Source organism: Camelus ferus, chromosome 15, assembly GCF_009834535.1.
Source record: "Camelus ferus isolate YT-003-E chromosome 15, BCGSAC_Cfer_1.0, whole genome shotgun sequence".
In the NCBI taxonomy this organism is placed as follows: Eukaryota; Metazoa; Chordata; class Mammalia; order Artiodactyla; family Camelidae; genus Camelus; species Camelus ferus.
The window spans coordinates 46,213,847-46,232,785 of NC_045710.1; the positions used below are offsets into that span (position 1 = coordinate 46,213,847).

Consider the following 18,939-nt stretch of genomic DNA (forward strand, 5'->3'; position numbering starts at 1 on the left):
TAAACATTTAAACAGTTTTAGAATTTGTGTTAAGCAGATAAGCATTTCATCTGTTTTTGTTTCTCTATTTAGAGGATCAAGTACTCTACTGCATAGAATCAGCTCCCAATATTTCAACATTCCCATTATATAGTAGTGACAAGGGAAAAAACACAACTTCTGTCATCACAGAAGGCCATTCTGCGAAAATGACAAAATTATTACTTATTTAAAAAATATATTCCATACACACATTCAAAAAAGAGAAATATTTAAAATTTCAGAGGTAAAAGGGAAACTAAATGTCATTTAGTCACCCTGGGTTTCACCTTGGGAAATCCAAAGTAGGCTTCAAAGGACTACAAACTACCCAAAATTGTTCGCAGAATTTTATGTACACATATATTTTTATGGGAAGAAGGTCCAACCATAGCTTTTAAAAGATTCTCAAAAAGATCTGTGATTCAAACTTTTTCTGTAAACATCCAAGTCTGGATTAGGTTCCTCCCCTAAAGTTAGGCCCCACAGCACTCTATACATTCATCATCATACTGCACTGCACTGCACTGCACTGCACTGCACTGCACTGCACTGTATCACAGCTACCCAGGAACCTATCTCCCTCTTGCCAAATCAATTGTAGGAACAGTCAGAGCAGAAAGCATCTCTGCTTTGTTTATGGCTATATTCCCAGTATTCTGCCTGGTGTCTCATGTAACAGGTGATCAATAACCATTTCTTGAATAAATGAATCAATCATTCATTTGCATAATTAAATTTGGGCCAACTTTAAAAAATGCTTTCTAAATAAATATTCCAATTACATACCCTTAGTCAATAAGAATTATCATTCAATTAAAATAAACTTATATTGAAGACAATCTTTCCAGAATATATTAAGTAACTATTAAGTTACCTTCCATAAAACTTATTTGTAGTCACTCAGTAGTGTAAGGTTTGAGTGGGTTTCCCTGCAAATAGGAACTTCCACAAGGACACTGCAAGTCTGCTTAACTGAATGAAATTTTGATGTATTGCAATTGGTCTAATCTGTTAATTAAACATTTGACATGATTTCCCATAAAATAACTAAAACCCTAATCCTAATGGCATTTTCAAAATGAAAACGTAGAAAAATTGGATCTTTTACACCCCCAACTGGAATTTTTTGCAATGTGATAAACAGGCTGCAAATCAGAAATGAATTTTAATAATTATTTAATTTAAAGGCTATTCAAGGGCTTTTAAAGTGAACTTAATTTTAGATATACTGTTACTCCTTTCTCCATCCCAATCTACTATGTTGACATAAAACTATTTCAAACATTTTCAAAATGTTATCATTTTCAAAGTTGTGACTGTCTTTCACTGATTTCATCTCCCAGAAAAATGTTTTTGCTTCTGCATCCAAATGTCTCTGTAAATATTGGTCCTTACAGTTTTTGTTTTAGTAACACTAAAATATCAGAATGATAGTATTATTAAACTGATCAGTCTGGGAAAAAAAGTAACCATGTAACTCTAAATACATTCATATTTCTTCAGCTAACATTACACCCTAAAATTTATCCTTTAAAAAGTTCTAACCTTATTTTTAATGGCTTACTTATGGACATACCTGAAACTGTGAATGCCCTGAAGTTCCTGCTGTAGAACCTCTTGCGTTGTTGCTATTAAGTCCAATGCTCCAACAAATTCAGAAGTGGATAACAACACCTGGACTGTAGGCTGAGTCTGGTGTACAGTGGCCATTAATTTCAGTTTATTATATACTTTAACACAATTATTTCTGGTAAGTGCCAGTCTTAAAACGTGTAGTGATCCTTCACACATTACTTTATCAATTTGTGCAATTTTATCGCGAAGCATTTTTACAGCCTGGGAAGTTTTCTTGAGGTAGTCCTGCAATTCATGTTGAGAGGTCATTGCATGAAAAAATGCTTCTGAACGTAGAGAGATCTGGTGAGCAATGTTGACTTCCACAATATCCAGATAATGGCTCAGCTTAAGACGGAAGGAAAAAAAATTTAATGAAGTATTGTAAGTATACCTTAACTATCCAAATACTTTCTGAAATGATACAGTATTTTGACATGTATTTTAAATCCCATTGTGTAAACTGATTATGTGATGCGCATACAAAATGGGAAGGAGATGAAAGGTAGAATCCAAAGATTAATAAATGTAAGACAAAAGCACAGAAGGTGATTTACCTTCTTCCTCTGCTTCTGTCATTACTGCCCTCCAAACACCAACTATATTGTAGAAAGTAAGACTAACCCACAGTCATCTGAGATTACAATCTAGTTTTAGAACTTCCAAGATCTCAGGAATGATCATTTCAACCCCTATACTTCATTGCCATCACCACCTTCACGTATCGCTTATCTGACTAAAAGATAATTATAGTTACCATTTATTGACTTCCTCTTTCTATGTACCAGGCACTGGTATTTTATATATATTATATATATATATAATATATATAATATAAATTATATATATACATAATTTTCTAATTTTAACAATCTTAGGATATAGGAATTATTATTATTTTCATTTTACAGATGAGGTAACTGAGGCTCAGAAACATTAAATAACTCGAATAAAGTCATATGGTTAGTAAGCGGCAAAACTAAAATTTGAACCCAGGTCCATCTAACTCAAAAACTGAAATTCTTTCTACTGCACCATGCTGTTTCAAAATACAAAAGAATTAATGAAAGACAGACTGGTGATCCAGCCACAAATTATAGAAAGTATTAGAGTTTATTTTTATCTTTTTTTTAAGGCTGCTAATTTTACATTTATCAATTTGTAAAACTCAGTTTATTTCCAATGTGTTTTCTTCTTAAAAAGTTGACAAATGCCTGAAACAATTAGTTCACATATATTTTATTTGTAACACTACCAAATTAATTCCTAGAGCAACATATACTAAAAATGCTTTCTAATTTCAAATATAGACTTCTAAAACTTGACATGCCTTTTCTTCCTTCCTAACTGCATGTGCCTTTTTTGGCTACATTATCTTTCCATTTCTCTCCCACGCTTGTACTTTTAGATTCTTCAAACTTAGCTCAAATTTTAAGCATTATCTCTGAACATCTCAGAAGAATTTGCAGTATTAAAGGTTTAATGGGCTTTCAACATTTAGGACTCATAAGATTAGAAGATTATTTGATCACCAAGCCTATTTCCTTAAAACGATGCAGGATCATGCGTATCTTCAATAAGGTTCCTTCAGTAATCTATTATAATACATAACTGGTTAGAAACAAGATATTCTTCTATAGTTTAAATCTCTTGCATTTATACACTTTTGTTGTTCTTTTTATTTTCAAAGGCTGTTCATTAATTTACCTAAAAAGCAACATAAGGACGAAGGTACCTGGGTACATTACAAGCTGAAGTGAACTCGATTTTCAGAAAATAAGAGAATGGGTAACCCCTTTAGGACAGCCCTACTCAGAATGCAGTTTATATGCTGCTGCCAGTGTGCGTACAGTTTAATACATCTGTGATAAAATGAGGAACTTTGCTGGAAAGTAAAGCAACTACATCACTATCACTAAGTTCATTGTACTGCTTTTTCATAGAAAGATTTTCTTACTGAAGGAAGCAGTGCCATGATTTACACTCTAGAGCAAACTCATTATCTCATCAAAGACCAGCACTTTGGGTAGCAGCACTACAGTAAGATATAAATTTCTCTAATCCTTGTTGTAGCATCCCCTCTTTAAAGCTAGCAAAATAAAACAGCTGTTGTCAATCATACAGGGAGTTTGAAAGTGCTCTCTTGGAATCCTGTCTTCCATTCCATTTCTAAGAACATAGCAGAATGAGGAGACAGAATCTAAATGTAACAAAGCTGATTCTGCAACTTACAAAAAAAATTCTATTACTTTAGTCACTTGAAACATTTAGTATGAGAACATTCTTTCATTTGAATCTCAAAGATTTCTGTAATTCATCAATATTCCACTGATCTGTTCTTTTCAAGATTTTCATAATTCATTTCCTATTAAAATTCTATAAAAGGGAACAATTTTTAAAGTATTCCTAAAGGTATCTATATAGATTGATGAGATTTTTATTGGCTTTTGTTGTTTTCTCTTTTAAGGTATCATTCTACCAGGGGATATACCTGGAATGCAAAAAAGCAGTCTGGGCATGAGCCTGTGTCCATAAATCCATCGTTTTCACAAGATTTATGAACTTATTCTTACTCAAGGAAAACCTTTATAGGTAAAAATACTGCCAAAAGAAAAAGTGAGTTCATTTTCTTTTTCAACTGTAAGGAAAGGAATACTCATGATTCTTTACCTACATTTCTTCTTCTCTCCTCCTTAAGCCTGTCCTTTTTTAGTTGCTGAGGTGGACTAGATCCAACTTACTGAATACCCGAAACAAGCTTTCAGACTGCCAAGAGTTATCACTAGACTGAAACAAAATGCTTTCATCTCAGCTTAAGAACCACAGTTTTAGAAAAGCTCTAAACTGAGTGCTGAGAAAAAACAGAGATCAAAGGTTTTTACTTCCTATTCAAATTTTAAAAGAGTCTTGATATGAGTTACGATATGTTTAAAGTTATACATCTTAAATGATTTCCAAGATGTTGACTTCTAAAATATGGAACATTGTAAAATTCTGAAAAACTGCTGACTAGTAACATGCAAAAGACTAGACTTTGCAAAGTTTTGCAAAGCTAAAGGAATACTGTGTTTTTTAATTATAATATTTTTGCTTAAAAATAATCATCATTACTATGTGTAAATGAGGAAAAAGAGTACCTCAGGAAAAGTGATTTTCTGTGCTTTAAGTCATAAAGAATATAAAATTAGCCAATATATTGTTTGGAATAAAAACAATTAACTGTGTTATCTAATATATCCTTTCAATTGAAATTCCATCAACTGCTGTTTCAGATAACAAGCACTCAAACAATAAGCTTTTCCTTTCTTAGTAGCACATTGGTACTGCACTGAATAAAAATGCTATTATTTTAACAGTTAAGATCTGAAGGCTTATAATTATCAATAACAATAAAGATGAAATTAAAAGAAGTAGCATCTACTAAATAACTAAATCTGAACCTACACAAATAGTACTACTTAAGTAAAATACTTTTCTAAATGAAAAAGTAAAAAAGGAATTACCTTTTCTTGTAGCAACTTTGAAGAAGCTGCATCACGATTTCCTTTTCCACCAGCAATATTAAAATGAGACCATGGTAAAACTGAATTAAAAGTTAAGGAATCGTCCAAGGCAAAATCTGGTTTCATAAAAATCTATTAAAAAAATGCATTTCCCTCAATTAGATAAACATTTTCTCTACACTCATTAACCCTTCTAACATCATAAAGACCATTAAATAATAATTAACTTGGATCTCAGGCATATACAGAAAAAACAAGTGATAACAGGTTGAGTTACTTATACAAAAATCTGTATAAGAAAAACTGTATAAATAATGTTTCATCAAGTTAAAAATGACCATGAAAGATAGAAAAATGTTTTTTTTTTTGTCTTTACCAAAGGAGATGATCATTCCATTTACTACTTGGTCAAATTCACTGGTGCAATCCAACTAAGCACATGCCAGAGGGATATTATCACACATAAAATTTCCATATTATTTTCCACTGATAGTGGTTTTTCAAAAAGGCCAAATATCAGTATCTCTGTATTTATATTTCTATTTTCTCCTGCTCAAAATTCTTTCAAAATTATTTTAGATTAGATATATACTAAATTTTAAAATCAAAACAAATTCAATTTTATAAAACCGAACTCCTTCCTTTCCCTTATATACCACATCCAACTGGGCACTAAACCCTACCCTTAATATTTCCTCAATATCACTTGAATCTCCTATCTCTACAGCATTTCTGCAGCTCTTCATTATCTCTGGATTATAGTAAATGGCTTCTTACTGATGCCCTTCCTCAATCTATCCTCTATAGTGCTATGAGACATATCTTTAAAATGCAAGTATAACTGAATTAATATCTGTTTAAATCTCTCAATGGATTCCCATGACCCACAGACCAAACCCTCTACAATGGCATCCAGAGTTTTATTTATCTCATCCATTACATATCTCTACAACATTTTTCATACAAAGAAAATATCTCTAATAATTTGGAGGGGTAATAAGATCAACAAAATTCTTTTTTAAAATGAAGAGATGTAAACCTATTTGTAAATTTTGGTGATAAAAAAGAGACTTGATGATGCAACAGAGAGAGAAGAAAAATGAAGAGACAAAGTGGTCAAAGTGCCAGGAAACAGACAAATGAAAGCTTCTTACAAGGGAAAATTAAAAATCAAATGTTAAAAAGCAGTATTCTCATTTTTTAGGCTTTGTTACCTTAGGTACTTGCTCCAGATCTGTCCTGGATTTATCTATTTAAAAAAGGAAAAGGGAAAATGTAATTTTTAAAAATTTGTTTTATTTCCATAAAATATATTTTGACAGATTCAACACTATACTAGGTGACAACTAAATAAACCACTTAAGTTTCTTCCTTCAACAATTATCAAACACCTCCTGTATGCCTAGCAGTAAGCAGGCAGAGCACTGAATAAAATGTATGTTTCAAATAATTTTAAAACTGTACAATATCAATAAAACAACTAAATACATTTCAGGTATTTTTTAAATGGACACAGAAAGCTTGGTGCTATCTTATAGAAACACTGTTTTTATTGTTCAAAATATCCGGCATTCCATCTAGAATTTCTTATGATCAAAGATTTTTTAATACCATATTAATTTTCTTCTTAAATATCTTTCTTTGTATCATCTACAAAGTTCTTGCAAATGAACCTACTTCATCTTCATCTCACCAATGGGCTCTCAGACAAGGTACCCTCCCTTCCAAAACTAAGCTTTCTGTACTTGGACTCTATCCCCTCCTGGCTCTTTTGTGAGTCCACTTCATCAATTACTCTGCCTCTCTCCATATCTTTAACCTTTTCCCTTTAAAAGCTCTTTCTTTTCTGCATATAAACATGCTCAGTGCTTTCCCATCAAAGAAAGAAGGAAGGAAGGAAGAAAGAAAGGGAGAGAGAGAAAGAAAGAGAAAAAGAAAGAAAGAAAGGAAGGAAGGAAGGAAGAAAGAGAAAGAAAGAGAGAAAGGAAGGAAGGAAGGAAGAAAGAGGAAGAAAGGAAGGAAAAAGAGAAAGAGAAAGAGGAAACCCAGGACCCAAATCTAGCTTGAGACAAGGGAGGACCTCAGGTACAAAATTTAAGAAAGCACTCACCCTCAGGATTATGCAAATGCCTCTCTTGTCTCATCTAATCCTGACCATGCAAAAATATTTATCTACCAAACTATTAGTAGAAACAAACTAGAGGGATTCTGTTCCCTCTAGTCAATACCTTAAATCTCAAATCTTCAAGACACAACCATATTGGTAGACTCCACTTCCTGCTCTTGTATTCACTCCTTAAAACACAGTATTGAGTAACCACCACTCCAGCCTAAATGTTCTCCCTCAGATCTTCTAAATTACCAAATCCACAGAGACTTCTTAGTGTGCAAACTTAATCTATCCCTGAAGTATTCTGACACTATAGACTAATCATTCTCACTTCTTAGAAACTCTACCTTTCATTTCTAAGGTAGAATTTTCTCTTGGTTCGCTCTTTTATTTCTCTGACTATTTCCTTTGAGTCTCCTTCATAGGTACCTCATTTTCTATCTACCCTTTAAAGGTGACAGCTTCCTTGGTGTTCTATCTTCAGTTCTTTTCTCCTCATTACTCACATCCTCCCTGGGTGATGCCACTTGTGCCCCTGGATTCAACTACCATGCTACTGCCTAGCATATTGTCTATGATAAAGTCTACCATACCCGTGTCTCCAGCCTAAATCTCTCCTGAGCTCTGGGTTACATACCAAACATCTTTTCTGCAAAATTTCAATTAAAGCAGCACCTCCTCCAAAATTCCTCCTCCAATGCTGCCTCTCTCACCAAATCGTTACCTCTCACCTAGCCAGCTGCCCAAGCAAGAAATTTGGGAGTCATCTTTGAATTATCTTGCTCCATTACTGACAAAATGATTGATCACCAAAACCTGTGCCTCAATTTCTGAGGCATCTCTCAAAGGCTTAATTTCCTCTCCATCTTCATTATAACTGCTACTGGGGAAACATGACTTCTCATTTGTATTTTTGCAATAGCCTCCAACAGTCTTCTTACCTCTAGTTTTATCATCATCCATAAATTTCCTATCTACAACTGTTTTCACAGTGAAACATATAATCAAAACCCTGATCATGTCTGGCTAAAAATATTTGGTAGCTCTGGACTGCTTCCAAAAAAGAAAAACTCCTTAGCATGGCACACAAGGCTCTTTGTGATCTGACTCCTTACTTCTTCAGCTCATTTCTTGCTACCAGTAGAGCCAGCAAAAACTCTCACAGGTCCCTGAACATGCTAATTTCTTGACTTTATGGCATGCATAAACTATTCCCTTTCCTGACATGCCTTTTTCCACATAAATATTTCTCAATAGCTAGTTTAAAACACAGGCAATCCTCATTAACTCTAGGACTTCTTATAAGGCTAAGTTAGGAACTTTACAGTATTGCGACACCAAGCTTACTGCTTGATATATAGTGCTGCAATTGTTGGTTTATTTGTTTAACCTTATTCAAGAGACCATCAGCTTCTTGAGGATAGGGACTACTTATTCATCTATTTTTAGGCAACAAGCAAAGTACCAAGCACCCAAATATTAAATAAGTATTTGCTGAACTGAAGGATAGCACTACCATCAGACTCATTTTTCTCGTAAAAGCTTTTAGAAAAAACCAAGATTATAGGCTATAAAAATTTCACTAGAAATAAAAATTAGATATGATAGCCAACAAGGTCCTCAAATTAAAATCTGTTCATTAATACTTATGCTATACTACAATCAGCACATATTCATACCATGAGTATGTAAGAGAGTCCTGTCAAAGGCATCTTTAGAAGGACAAATATTCTTGCATCTCTCATGAATCTTCTCTCTCTAATAAAAAGACAATTACATAAATAATGTGATAAATGTATTTAAAGCATCAAAATGTCTCACAACAGAATGTCAGAATATACAAAATTAGTTCTAAATTTTTTAATATGAAATCACTAGCCTCTTGAACTGAAATACAAATAACAAGTATGCTTAATAAACAAAATACCACTAAGATGTATGAATGTATATATACTTATACTCATCCCATTTTCTGTAGGTTCAGTAAAATCTCCACAAACTTGGAATGAAGTAGGAAAACAAATGAAAAACTCTTATTTTTATAACAGAAATCAATTAAGAAAATAATTTTTTTAAACAAAAAAGGAAATTGTGAAACCTATATACCAAAGATATAAAGTATTAATTGATACTTCCTCTGTGAGTCAAAAGAAAAAAAAAGAAAGAAAGAAACCCCACTCTGATTTCACATTAGATGACCACTAACAACACTGTTATCTTTTCAGATACCATACATATGACATATGGGAAAATGGAGTGTGGCTAGGAAAAAATCCTGGGCTAACAGTGTTCAGAGTTCTGATAGTAGTTCTGTCAGAAACTACAGGACTGTCTTCCAAAGTGGCTGTACTATTTTGCATTCCTACACACAGTAAGAGTTCCTATTAGTCCACGTCCTTGCCAGCATTTCATGTCGACAGTGTTTTGGATTTTTGCCATTCTAAAAGACACAAAGGCAATTCAATAGAGCAAGGAGCATCTTTTGAATAAATGATGCTGGAACAACATGACATCCACATGCAAAAAAATAAAAATAAAAAAAGCAATCTAAACACAGACTACCTACACCTTTCACAGAAATTCACGCAAAATGGATCATAGACCTAAATGTAAAGTAAAAAATTATAAAACTTCTGGAAGTTAGCATAGGCGAAAATCTATGACCTTGAGTTTGGTGATGGCTTTTTAGAAATGACATCAAAAGCACAATCCATGAAAGAAAAAAACTGATAAGTTGGACTTTGTTAAAATTAAAAACTTCCACTTGCGGAAGACACCGTTAAGAGAATGAAGACAAGTCAGAGACTGGGAGACAGTTATGTGACTTATGATCATTTCATAATGTATGCAAATGTCAAATCATTTATGTAATACACCTGAAACTAACATAATATTGTACATTAACCATATTTCAAAAATTTTTAATTAAAAAACAAAAAATAAAGCCATTAGTAATGTTGATCATCTTTTCATGTGGTTATTGGTAATTTATATAGCTTCTTCAGAGAAATGTCTATTCAAGTCTTTTGCCTGTTTTTTAATTGCACCGTATTTTATTGTTGCATTTTAAGAGTCCTCTGCATAATTGGGATACCAGTCCTTTACCGTTTGTGTTTTACAAGTATTTATCTTTGTCAAAAATCAGTTCAGTATATTTGTTTGGGTCTATTTCTGAGCCCTCTACTTTGTTCCTTTGATCTATATGACTATTCTGTCATAATCATGCTGTATGTTACTGCAGCTTTACAATATGTCTTTTCTAATGTATACAGTAAACAGTATTAATATCACATTACAATAAAATATGTATTTGAAGAAATTACATACAGTGTGTTGTGTCTCATTAACAATACATAGTTCCATGTGCTATACAAAACTGTAGTATAACAAAGTGCCTTAATAAAGCATTTACATCAATTCCTTCATGTAATCTGTAGAGTTATGTCATCAGGGATAGTGTGTGTATCTGATTTTCACTGAGCAGACCTGCACCATTAGTAAATCACAAAAGTTAATGAAGGAGGTTCAGTTTCTAAAAATTATCTGTATTTTTTTCCTTACTGCCATTCTATACATAGAAGTAGAGTTAACTGCTCAGTCACAGGCAATAAATACACTCAACTTTATCAGATAATGCCAAACTGCTTTCCAATTTATATTAATATGTTCTGATCAACCAGTAGAATGTAGTATACCTATAACCCAATTTCTGGAATGATGCAGTGTGTATATTCCTCAATTACAAGTGAATTGAGTTCTCTCTTCTCATATGTATTTACTGGCCAATCACATTTTGTGATTTACCATGACTATAGAATTTATGTCTTTCTTCCCTTTATCTATTCCTTTTTTGCTTATAGATTTTTAAGGTTACTCAAATATGTTTTCTATATTCTAATTCTTTAGCCATTACATAGGACATACTTAATTTCCTCTGGAAATTAATAGTTAGAAGTCAGGTAGATAGAATTTAGTTTTAAAATCTGAGAGCCTTGGATTTCTTTGGGTTTATCTGTTTGGGTTCGTTTAACTGATTCAATCTATAGGTCTTTCACTAAATTTGGAAGTTTTTGGCCATTATTTGCTGTCTTCAGAGACTTCTTCATAAATAAAGTCTGAGACTCGCAGTTCTTTCAGTTGTATTCCCCTATTATTATATGCGTGCCCTACTGATGTGCTGGTAAAATATGGGCGGCAAGGAAGCATTCTCTAGTCCTCAGATCTGTCTTTTAGTGAATCCGTGACCAATTGCTGACTTCCAGTTTGTTCTGATTTTTTCCTGTTGTGAAGGCAGGAATAAAAACTTCCAAGCTTCTTACACCCTGGACCAGAAGTATCTTCAGCTTTTCAAGAAACTGCCAAACTGTTTTCCAAAAGCTCTGTACACTTTAAATTCCCACCAACAGTATAGGAGGATTCTAATTACTCCACCAGGGCTGGCAGGGTGAGGCAACCAAGGAGCCCAGAGTGCAATATTTAAGGAGGTACCTACTCTCAGATTCTGGAGCCCCTTCACATTTTACACTTTAGGCACCTCATTTGCCTCATCTCACTACTGGCCTTGTCCTCCACATTCTCATCAAAATATGAAAGAATATGGGTAGGCTCGGTATTATTTTTTCCTTAAGTATTTAGTAGGACTCAACAGTGAAGCTACGTGGACTTGAGTTTTCTTTGTGGAAAGCTATTTAACTGCACATTAATTTTTAAAATAAATATAAAGCTATTTGTGTTATCCAGTTCTTCTTGAAAGTGCTTTGGTAATACATGTCATTCAAGGAGTTTGTCAATTTATCTAAGTTGTTAAATTTATTAGCATAAAGTTATTTATAATATTCCACTAGTGGCCTTTTAATCTCTATAGAATCTGCAGTAATATCACTACTCTCATTCTTATAATTCATAATTCATATCTTCTTTTTTTCCTGATCAGTATTGCTAGAGGTTTGTCAATTTTATTATCTTCTCAAAGAACCAGCTTTAGGTTTCTCTGATTTTCTCTATTGTTTCTCTGATTTCTACTTCATTGATTTTGACTTTGATGTTGCTTTCTTTCTCCTGCTTATTTTGGTTTAAATTTGCTCCTTTTTTTTTTTTTTTTTTTTAGCTTGTTAAGGTAGAAGCTGAGGTCACTGATTTGAGATCATTCTTTTTGAATATATGCATTTACTTCTACAAATTTCTCCCAAAGTACTGCCTGAGTGGCATCTAACAAATTCTGGTATGTGTGTTTTCATTTCTATTCATTTCAAACTACTTTCTAATTTCCTTTTACTCATTGACCCATGTTTTACTTAGAAGTGTAAGTTTTGATTTCCAAATATTTGTGAATTTCTGTTATTAATTTCTAATTTAATTCTATTGTGGTCAAAGAATATACTTTGTATGACCTGAAGGCTTCTCAATGTATTAACATTTGTTTTACAGCTCAGATTATGGTCTGTCTTGATAAATGTTCCATGAGAACTTGAAAAGAAAATGCATTCTTCTGTGTCATGTGAAATGTTCTCTCAAGATGTTCTTTCAAGTTAAGTCAGGATGGCTTACTGTGTTTTCAAGCTTACTATATACTTGCTGATTTTCTGTTTGCTTGTTGTATCACTTATTGAGAGTACTGAAATCTCCAACCGTAATTGTGAATTTGCCTATTTCACTCATAAAGTTTCCAGTTTTTGCTTCATGTATTTTGAAACCCTGTATTTAGGGGTGTAAATATTTAGAAGGATCATATCCTCTTGATTAATTGACACCTTTATCATAAAACAACATTCATCCCTAGTAATAGTCTTTGCTCTGAGATTTATTTTGGCTGATATTAATATAGTCACTCCAGCTTTTTTTGACTGGTGCTAAGCCTTTTCCATCCTTCTACTTTCAAATGTTTTATGTCTTTGTATTTAAAATGCATTTCTTATAGGCAGCATATAGTTGGGTCTTGCTGTTCCATCCAGTTGCATATCTCTGCCTTTTAATGGAGTGCTTAAACATTTACATTTAATATGATTATTGACAGGGTTAGGTTTAAGTCTATCATCATGATGTTTATTTTCTTTTTGTCTCATGTATTTTTTGTTTCCTTTTTACTCTTCTGTCTGTTTGGATTGAGAATTTTTCAATTTCATGTCATCTCCTTCACTGACTTCTTAGCTGTAATTCTTCGTTTTGTTATTTTAGTGTTTGCTTTAAGGTATTGCTTGTATCGCCTCCTAGAAATGTAAGTTTTGTAATGAAGGGAATTGGTGCTTGTTTTGGTCTCTGCTATATCCCGAGTGTTTAGAACAGTGCCTGGCACATGGAAGACACTCAATAAATATTTGATCAATAAATGAACAAACAGAAAGCCAAATTTTAGGTTAAAAGGTATGAGATTAGAAACCATCAAAAAGAAGGAATATTAAAGCTCATATATTTAACAACATCCAGACAGTTAGATATGAACATTTAAAACAGAACACAAAAACTCCAGACAATATATGGCAATATACACATACAAAAGGAAACATTTACAGTTTCTGAACAAAAATATTGGGTGGTACTAAAAATGAACCAGATACTATATAGTATTAATGAAAATAATATAGCCATATTCAGCCTATTTCCAAATAATAAAAAGAACAAACTAATCAAATGAAATAAAATGAGCTAAATGCAAATTAGGCTTGCTAATTTAAAAAGTATAAAAAGAAATTATAAGAATATAAATAAATATCCCTTATACAAACTTTCAGTTATAAAATAATTCAGTCACAGGGATGTAACATAAAGCATGATGACTATAGTTAGTAATACTGCACTGAATATTTGAAGGTTGCTAAAAGAACAGATCTTAAGAACTTTAAGAACAGATCTTAAAGTCCTTGTTGCAAGAAAAAAGAATTTTTTGTAACTACATACAATGATGGATGTTGATCAGATTTATTGTGGTGATTATTTTACAATATACACAAATATCAAATCATTATATTGTACACCTAGGCTAATATGTTTTTATATATATATATATATATATATATATATATATAAATTATATCTCAATTTTTTTTAAGTTTTTAAATCCCCTGTACCAGTTTAATGATGATTTTTTAAAGATTGAAATGGTAACTAGAATTATATTGATAATAGTCACTTACTAAAAATGAGTAACAAGCCATCTCAAACTCAGCACTGCACTCAGTTCTTGCTCTGAGAACCAAGCTTAAAACAACGTATTAAATCTGCTAGAGCTAGGATGCTCTGTTGAATTGTCTGTGATGACTGAGAGACATAGAAACAATCCCACTACTCATTTCTTAAACCCCACAAATTATCCGGGCTTTACAGGCCTAAAAGAACCTTTTTCTCCTTGGTAGGTAGGATGAGTTTCAGGTTGAATCTTAGCACTATTAGGAATGGGTCACTCTGAAAATTCACTACTGTAAGAGAAGTATATATTTAAGCAAAGAATTAAATACAACCCAAGACAACAGAATGTGTAGAACAGAAAAGAATACCATAGGCTCATCAAAGATTATTGGTCAAAAATCTATAATAAATCAAACTAAAAATACTTCTTTTGACCTGACTATAACCAATTGCAAGACTGGATATTACCTGAGAGATTTCCTGTTGATATATTGTAAAATGTTCCTTGCTGATCTGTGGGAGGTAGAATGAAGGTATGACTTCAGTGTCCACAAAGTCCAATCCCCATGTTTTTGTGAAGAAGTCAGATTCTCTTTTTGCTAATCTAGGATCATTTAATGCTGCTGGGAGATTTACTTTGGAATGATATATAGTCCATCTATGTTGATCTGTAACTAGAGATGGGGCAACACATAAACTATTTGAATCACCTGCAAAAAGTAAACAAGAGAACTCTGTAAAGTAAGTTTTATGTCTGAAAGTATATCATAGAAAAATAAAAATGCTTAGATTATACAAAGCAACTAAACTCCCTCTTCTATAGCAAATGCTTTTAAAAAGTCAATTTGATTAAATAAACTTCAGCTTCCAGCATCAATTGCCAAGGGGAGAAAAAATATGTACAAGATAAAGGATATGCAAATTGAGGGTTTGTAGTTGCAAGATGGGGTGGATGATAAAGTCATTAATTCCTTAATGTACAATTTCTCTATCTTTTTTCAACATCAAAACTCTTCTACCTTCTATTGTATATCTTCTATCCTTTAACACTCCAGTTTTTTTCACAGGTAGGCCTTTTTTCTATTATATTATGGCAGACACTCCTGGTTCCAATATGCTTTTATTCAGCTTAAAGTTAGATAACCTAAAAGCTGCTGTGACACTAACCACAAAGGAAAGAAAAATACACAGTTGGTTCTCGTTATTTACAGTTTTGTCCTACAAAGTCACTGGAACACTTAATAAGCAAATACTGAACCTTTATTCCTAGGGAAGATACCAAGAGTTAGGTTTCTGAAAATCCGGTCATAATACTTTCATCAACCAATCAATACAGAATCTTGTTTTGTATGTATTTCTGCTTAAAGACACCTTATTTAATATATAGTTCATTCAGTAACACTGAACTCATGGCTAACACCACTATAATTCATACCTGAATGAAGCTTATATAACATGTATTTTCCTCATAAGACATAATACAGCCTTCTAGTGCTAAGAAACACTAGAAAGCACTTCAACACTACATTTGGGAACCATTTCAAACAGCAAAATCACTAACAAAAAGCACAACACCAAAAAAATGTGGCACTAAATAGACCACAAAAGGGACATGTGTTTACAGCATGAAAGCTGAAACAAGAAGGCACAATATTGCTTTGTTCAACCTCAAGTGGATCAGTAGATTCAAATTTTTCACTTTCTGCATGTCTGCAAATGACCACAAAAGTGTCACAAGTATCGATTTGGGGGTTACAAGCAAGTTTCCGGGAGTAGGCAAATTTGCAAACATGGAATCTGCAAACAATGAGGACTGACTGTTCTATGTTTAAGTAAAGAACTTTCAACTTGTACTCTCATTTTTAAATTATTTTTTCAGTTTACATAAGTGACTTTTTTCATGGAAATGCATGAAAAGAACTATATTCCAATTTCTCAATCAACTTACTTCCAAATTATATGTGTTTAGTTTCCACATCATAAAATGTACTCTTTTGAGATAAGTATATGAAATCTTCATTTAAAGATAAAACAAATCCTCAGTAAAAATCCCCCTTCCCCCAAAAAAGGCATTACCTGTGGGTTCCTTGGGACACACATCTGGCAGTGACTGCACAGGTCGAATGTGTTTTGTTGGATCTACCTCTTTTTTAAAGAAAACATCACTGCTGCTTCCTTGAGGCACTGGTGAAGAACTGTGGCTTGAAGCCATTGCATAAAATCACCACTCAACTGAAAATGAGCAACAAACAATAATCAAGACACTTAATACAAAGCAACATTCATCTGTAAGTATTACGCATATCACAAATTTTCTTTGAAAAATATATTATCCAAAATCCCTCAAAGTGTAACTACACAATTTGAATATTCATTATTAATTGTGAGAGTCATTCACTATATTCAGTTTGGTAAGTTATTTGTCCTTATTTAAAAAGTATTCTCCTCTGAGGGGAGGGTACAGCTCAGTGGTACAGTGCATGCTTAGCTTGCACAAGGTCCTGGGTTCAAACCTCAGTACCTTCATTAAAAAATAAGTGAATAAATAAACCAAATTCGTCCCCAAATTAAAGTAAAATTAAATATAAAATAATACATTTTAAAAAAGTATTCAGAGTGAAATATCCTTATTTAGTCCTTTATCCAAAGTGAAAATATACCAAAAGTGTAACCAATACATATTAAAAACAAAAACATTTCCATTCATTCAACAAGTATATAATAATTACACATTATAGCAAAATGTATAAGTACATGGGTTTTTTAAATCTGACTGTCTGTGCTCATATCCTGGCTTCATTTACCAGCAATATAATCCTGAGGAAATTTATTTAACCTCTGTGTGCTTTCTTCATCTGTAAAAATGGAGATGAAAAGAGATCTCATCTCACAAGCATTTTATAATCATTAAAGGAATGGATATATGGAAAACATTTTAAACAATGCCTGCCTCAAAGTTAGTGTTCATAAATGTTAGTTATTATTATGATTATAATTACTGTGTGACTAGCACTATATTAAATGATTATAAAAAGAGTATCATTCTTCGAGGTACCTGCAATTACATTAAGTAATCAAAATAATCAAAACACAAGGTAATCTACGTCTTTTTTTTTAATAAGTGCTGAAGCAATTTGTGAAGCAAGACGACATAATATAGGCTACAGTGTAGGGTAAGACTTTATAAATGAAGCAGTACATAACCTCGATACTGAGAACATGAATTGTTTTATTATTGGAGGGTAGAAAATCTTATATGGCTGATCATATCTACCAAAGAGCAGGCATTCAATAAATATTTTTTAATGAAAGAATAAAAAATGAACATAAACAGAAGCTTATAGCTGTGGGAAACTTAAGAGATCACCTACTCTAAGTTTTCCCACAGAGGTAAGTATAGCAAGGCCCAGAAAGACTAGGTGGTTTACAAAAATAGATGTGGCTTTACAAGTTTTTTTTTTTTTTAAAGCCAATTTAGGAAATCTGGTGAACAGAAAAATAAGGGTGAGAAATAAAAAGCAGAGTTAAAAGGCTAGGACTGGTGACAAAAGTCATCCTCTCTAATTCCTCTCTAGTTTGGTGGAAAGCTAAAAATTACATTTTCTAGACTTCCTTGCATACCTGTCTCAGTCCTTCTAATGCAAAGGAAACAATCCAATTATACTATCACTGAGACCGTAAGAAACAAGCTGTCAAGAAAATGCACAAAGATACATAACTTCCTCAAAGTCCCTGAACAGAAAGGAAACAACAGCATGAACAAGGGATAAGGGACATGGAATAATCATAAGACTGTGTGGAAACTGACCTGGCTAGACTGAAATGTTTGCTAACAAAATGCTGACAAAAGCAATGACAAATTAATCATATTTACACACACCCACAGGCAAACACAGTATGGTCAGACTCTAGGAGCCTTTAGAAGCTTGGAGGTGAAAGAGTACTATGATGAAAATATCTGGGAAAATTAATCCAGGCCTTGGTTTGAAAGGCATTCACTGGCCTGCTGCAATCATATCCATACACATGAAGTGTACGGTTGTTTCTGTATAAAAGCATTTGCGTATTTAAGAGAAAAGAAATATCTAAAGGATAGAAAACACTGATAACAGGGAATCCCTGTACGGTGTTTGGTAAAGACAATTCTAAATGTAACATGAAGTCTGTTTGTCTTTTTTTGTTAATTTCCTCAAAGAAAATGGCTAAAATACACAAACTTTGACACTTAAAGAGGTAGGCTACAAACACATGGAAAATGAATTTATGTTGAACATCTATTTCTTGATGTCAGATAAATAGTGGTTTCAAAAATACCACACTACCACTTCAATATATTCTGCTTACCACTATGTTGTTTTTTACAGCAAAAAGAAAACCTAATTCCCATTCTAGGAAGCTAGAAATACTTAGGAAGATAAGGACTTGTGGAAAAACATTTCTAGACTCCTGTAAGTTATTCCTGTATCTACACACCGAAAGAAAATACCTTATTCACTCCTTAAGGAGTCTGAATTGGGAAACATGTACAAGTTTTCTGTTTTTCCTACACCCTTCTAATTCTTATGAAAA

General features: G+C 32.8%; 1 protein-coding gene across 3 annotated transcripts in view; it reads right to left on the reverse strand.

Annotated features, from left to right (window-relative positions):
• VPS54 (VPS54 subunit of GARP complex) overlaps positions 1-18,939 on the reverse strand; it is an 85,015-nt gene that overhangs the window by 45,829 nt on the left and 20,247 nt on the right. For 2 of the 3 annotated variants that reach the window (XR_004326364.1, XM_032497657.1), the window contains exons 2-7: positions 16,447-16,602; positions 14,839-15,080; positions 8,928-9,006; positions 6,353-6,387; positions 5,139-5,270; positions 1,598-1,983 (exon numbers count right to left, since the gene is read on the reverse strand). Coding sequence is in view for 2 of the 3 variants with exons in the window: in XM_032497657.1 (XP_032353548.1) it covers positions 1,598-1,983; positions 5,139-5,270; positions 6,353-6,387; positions 8,928-9,006; positions 14,839-15,080; positions 16,447-16,582 (1,010 nt within the window). In the remaining variant the exon portion in view is untranslated. The remainder of the gene's footprint in view (positions 1-1,597; positions 1,984-5,138; positions 5,271-6,352; positions 6,388-8,927; positions 9,007-14,838; positions 15,081-16,446; positions 16,603-18,939) is intronic. The other variant, XM_032497658.1, reaches the window with a different exon arrangement.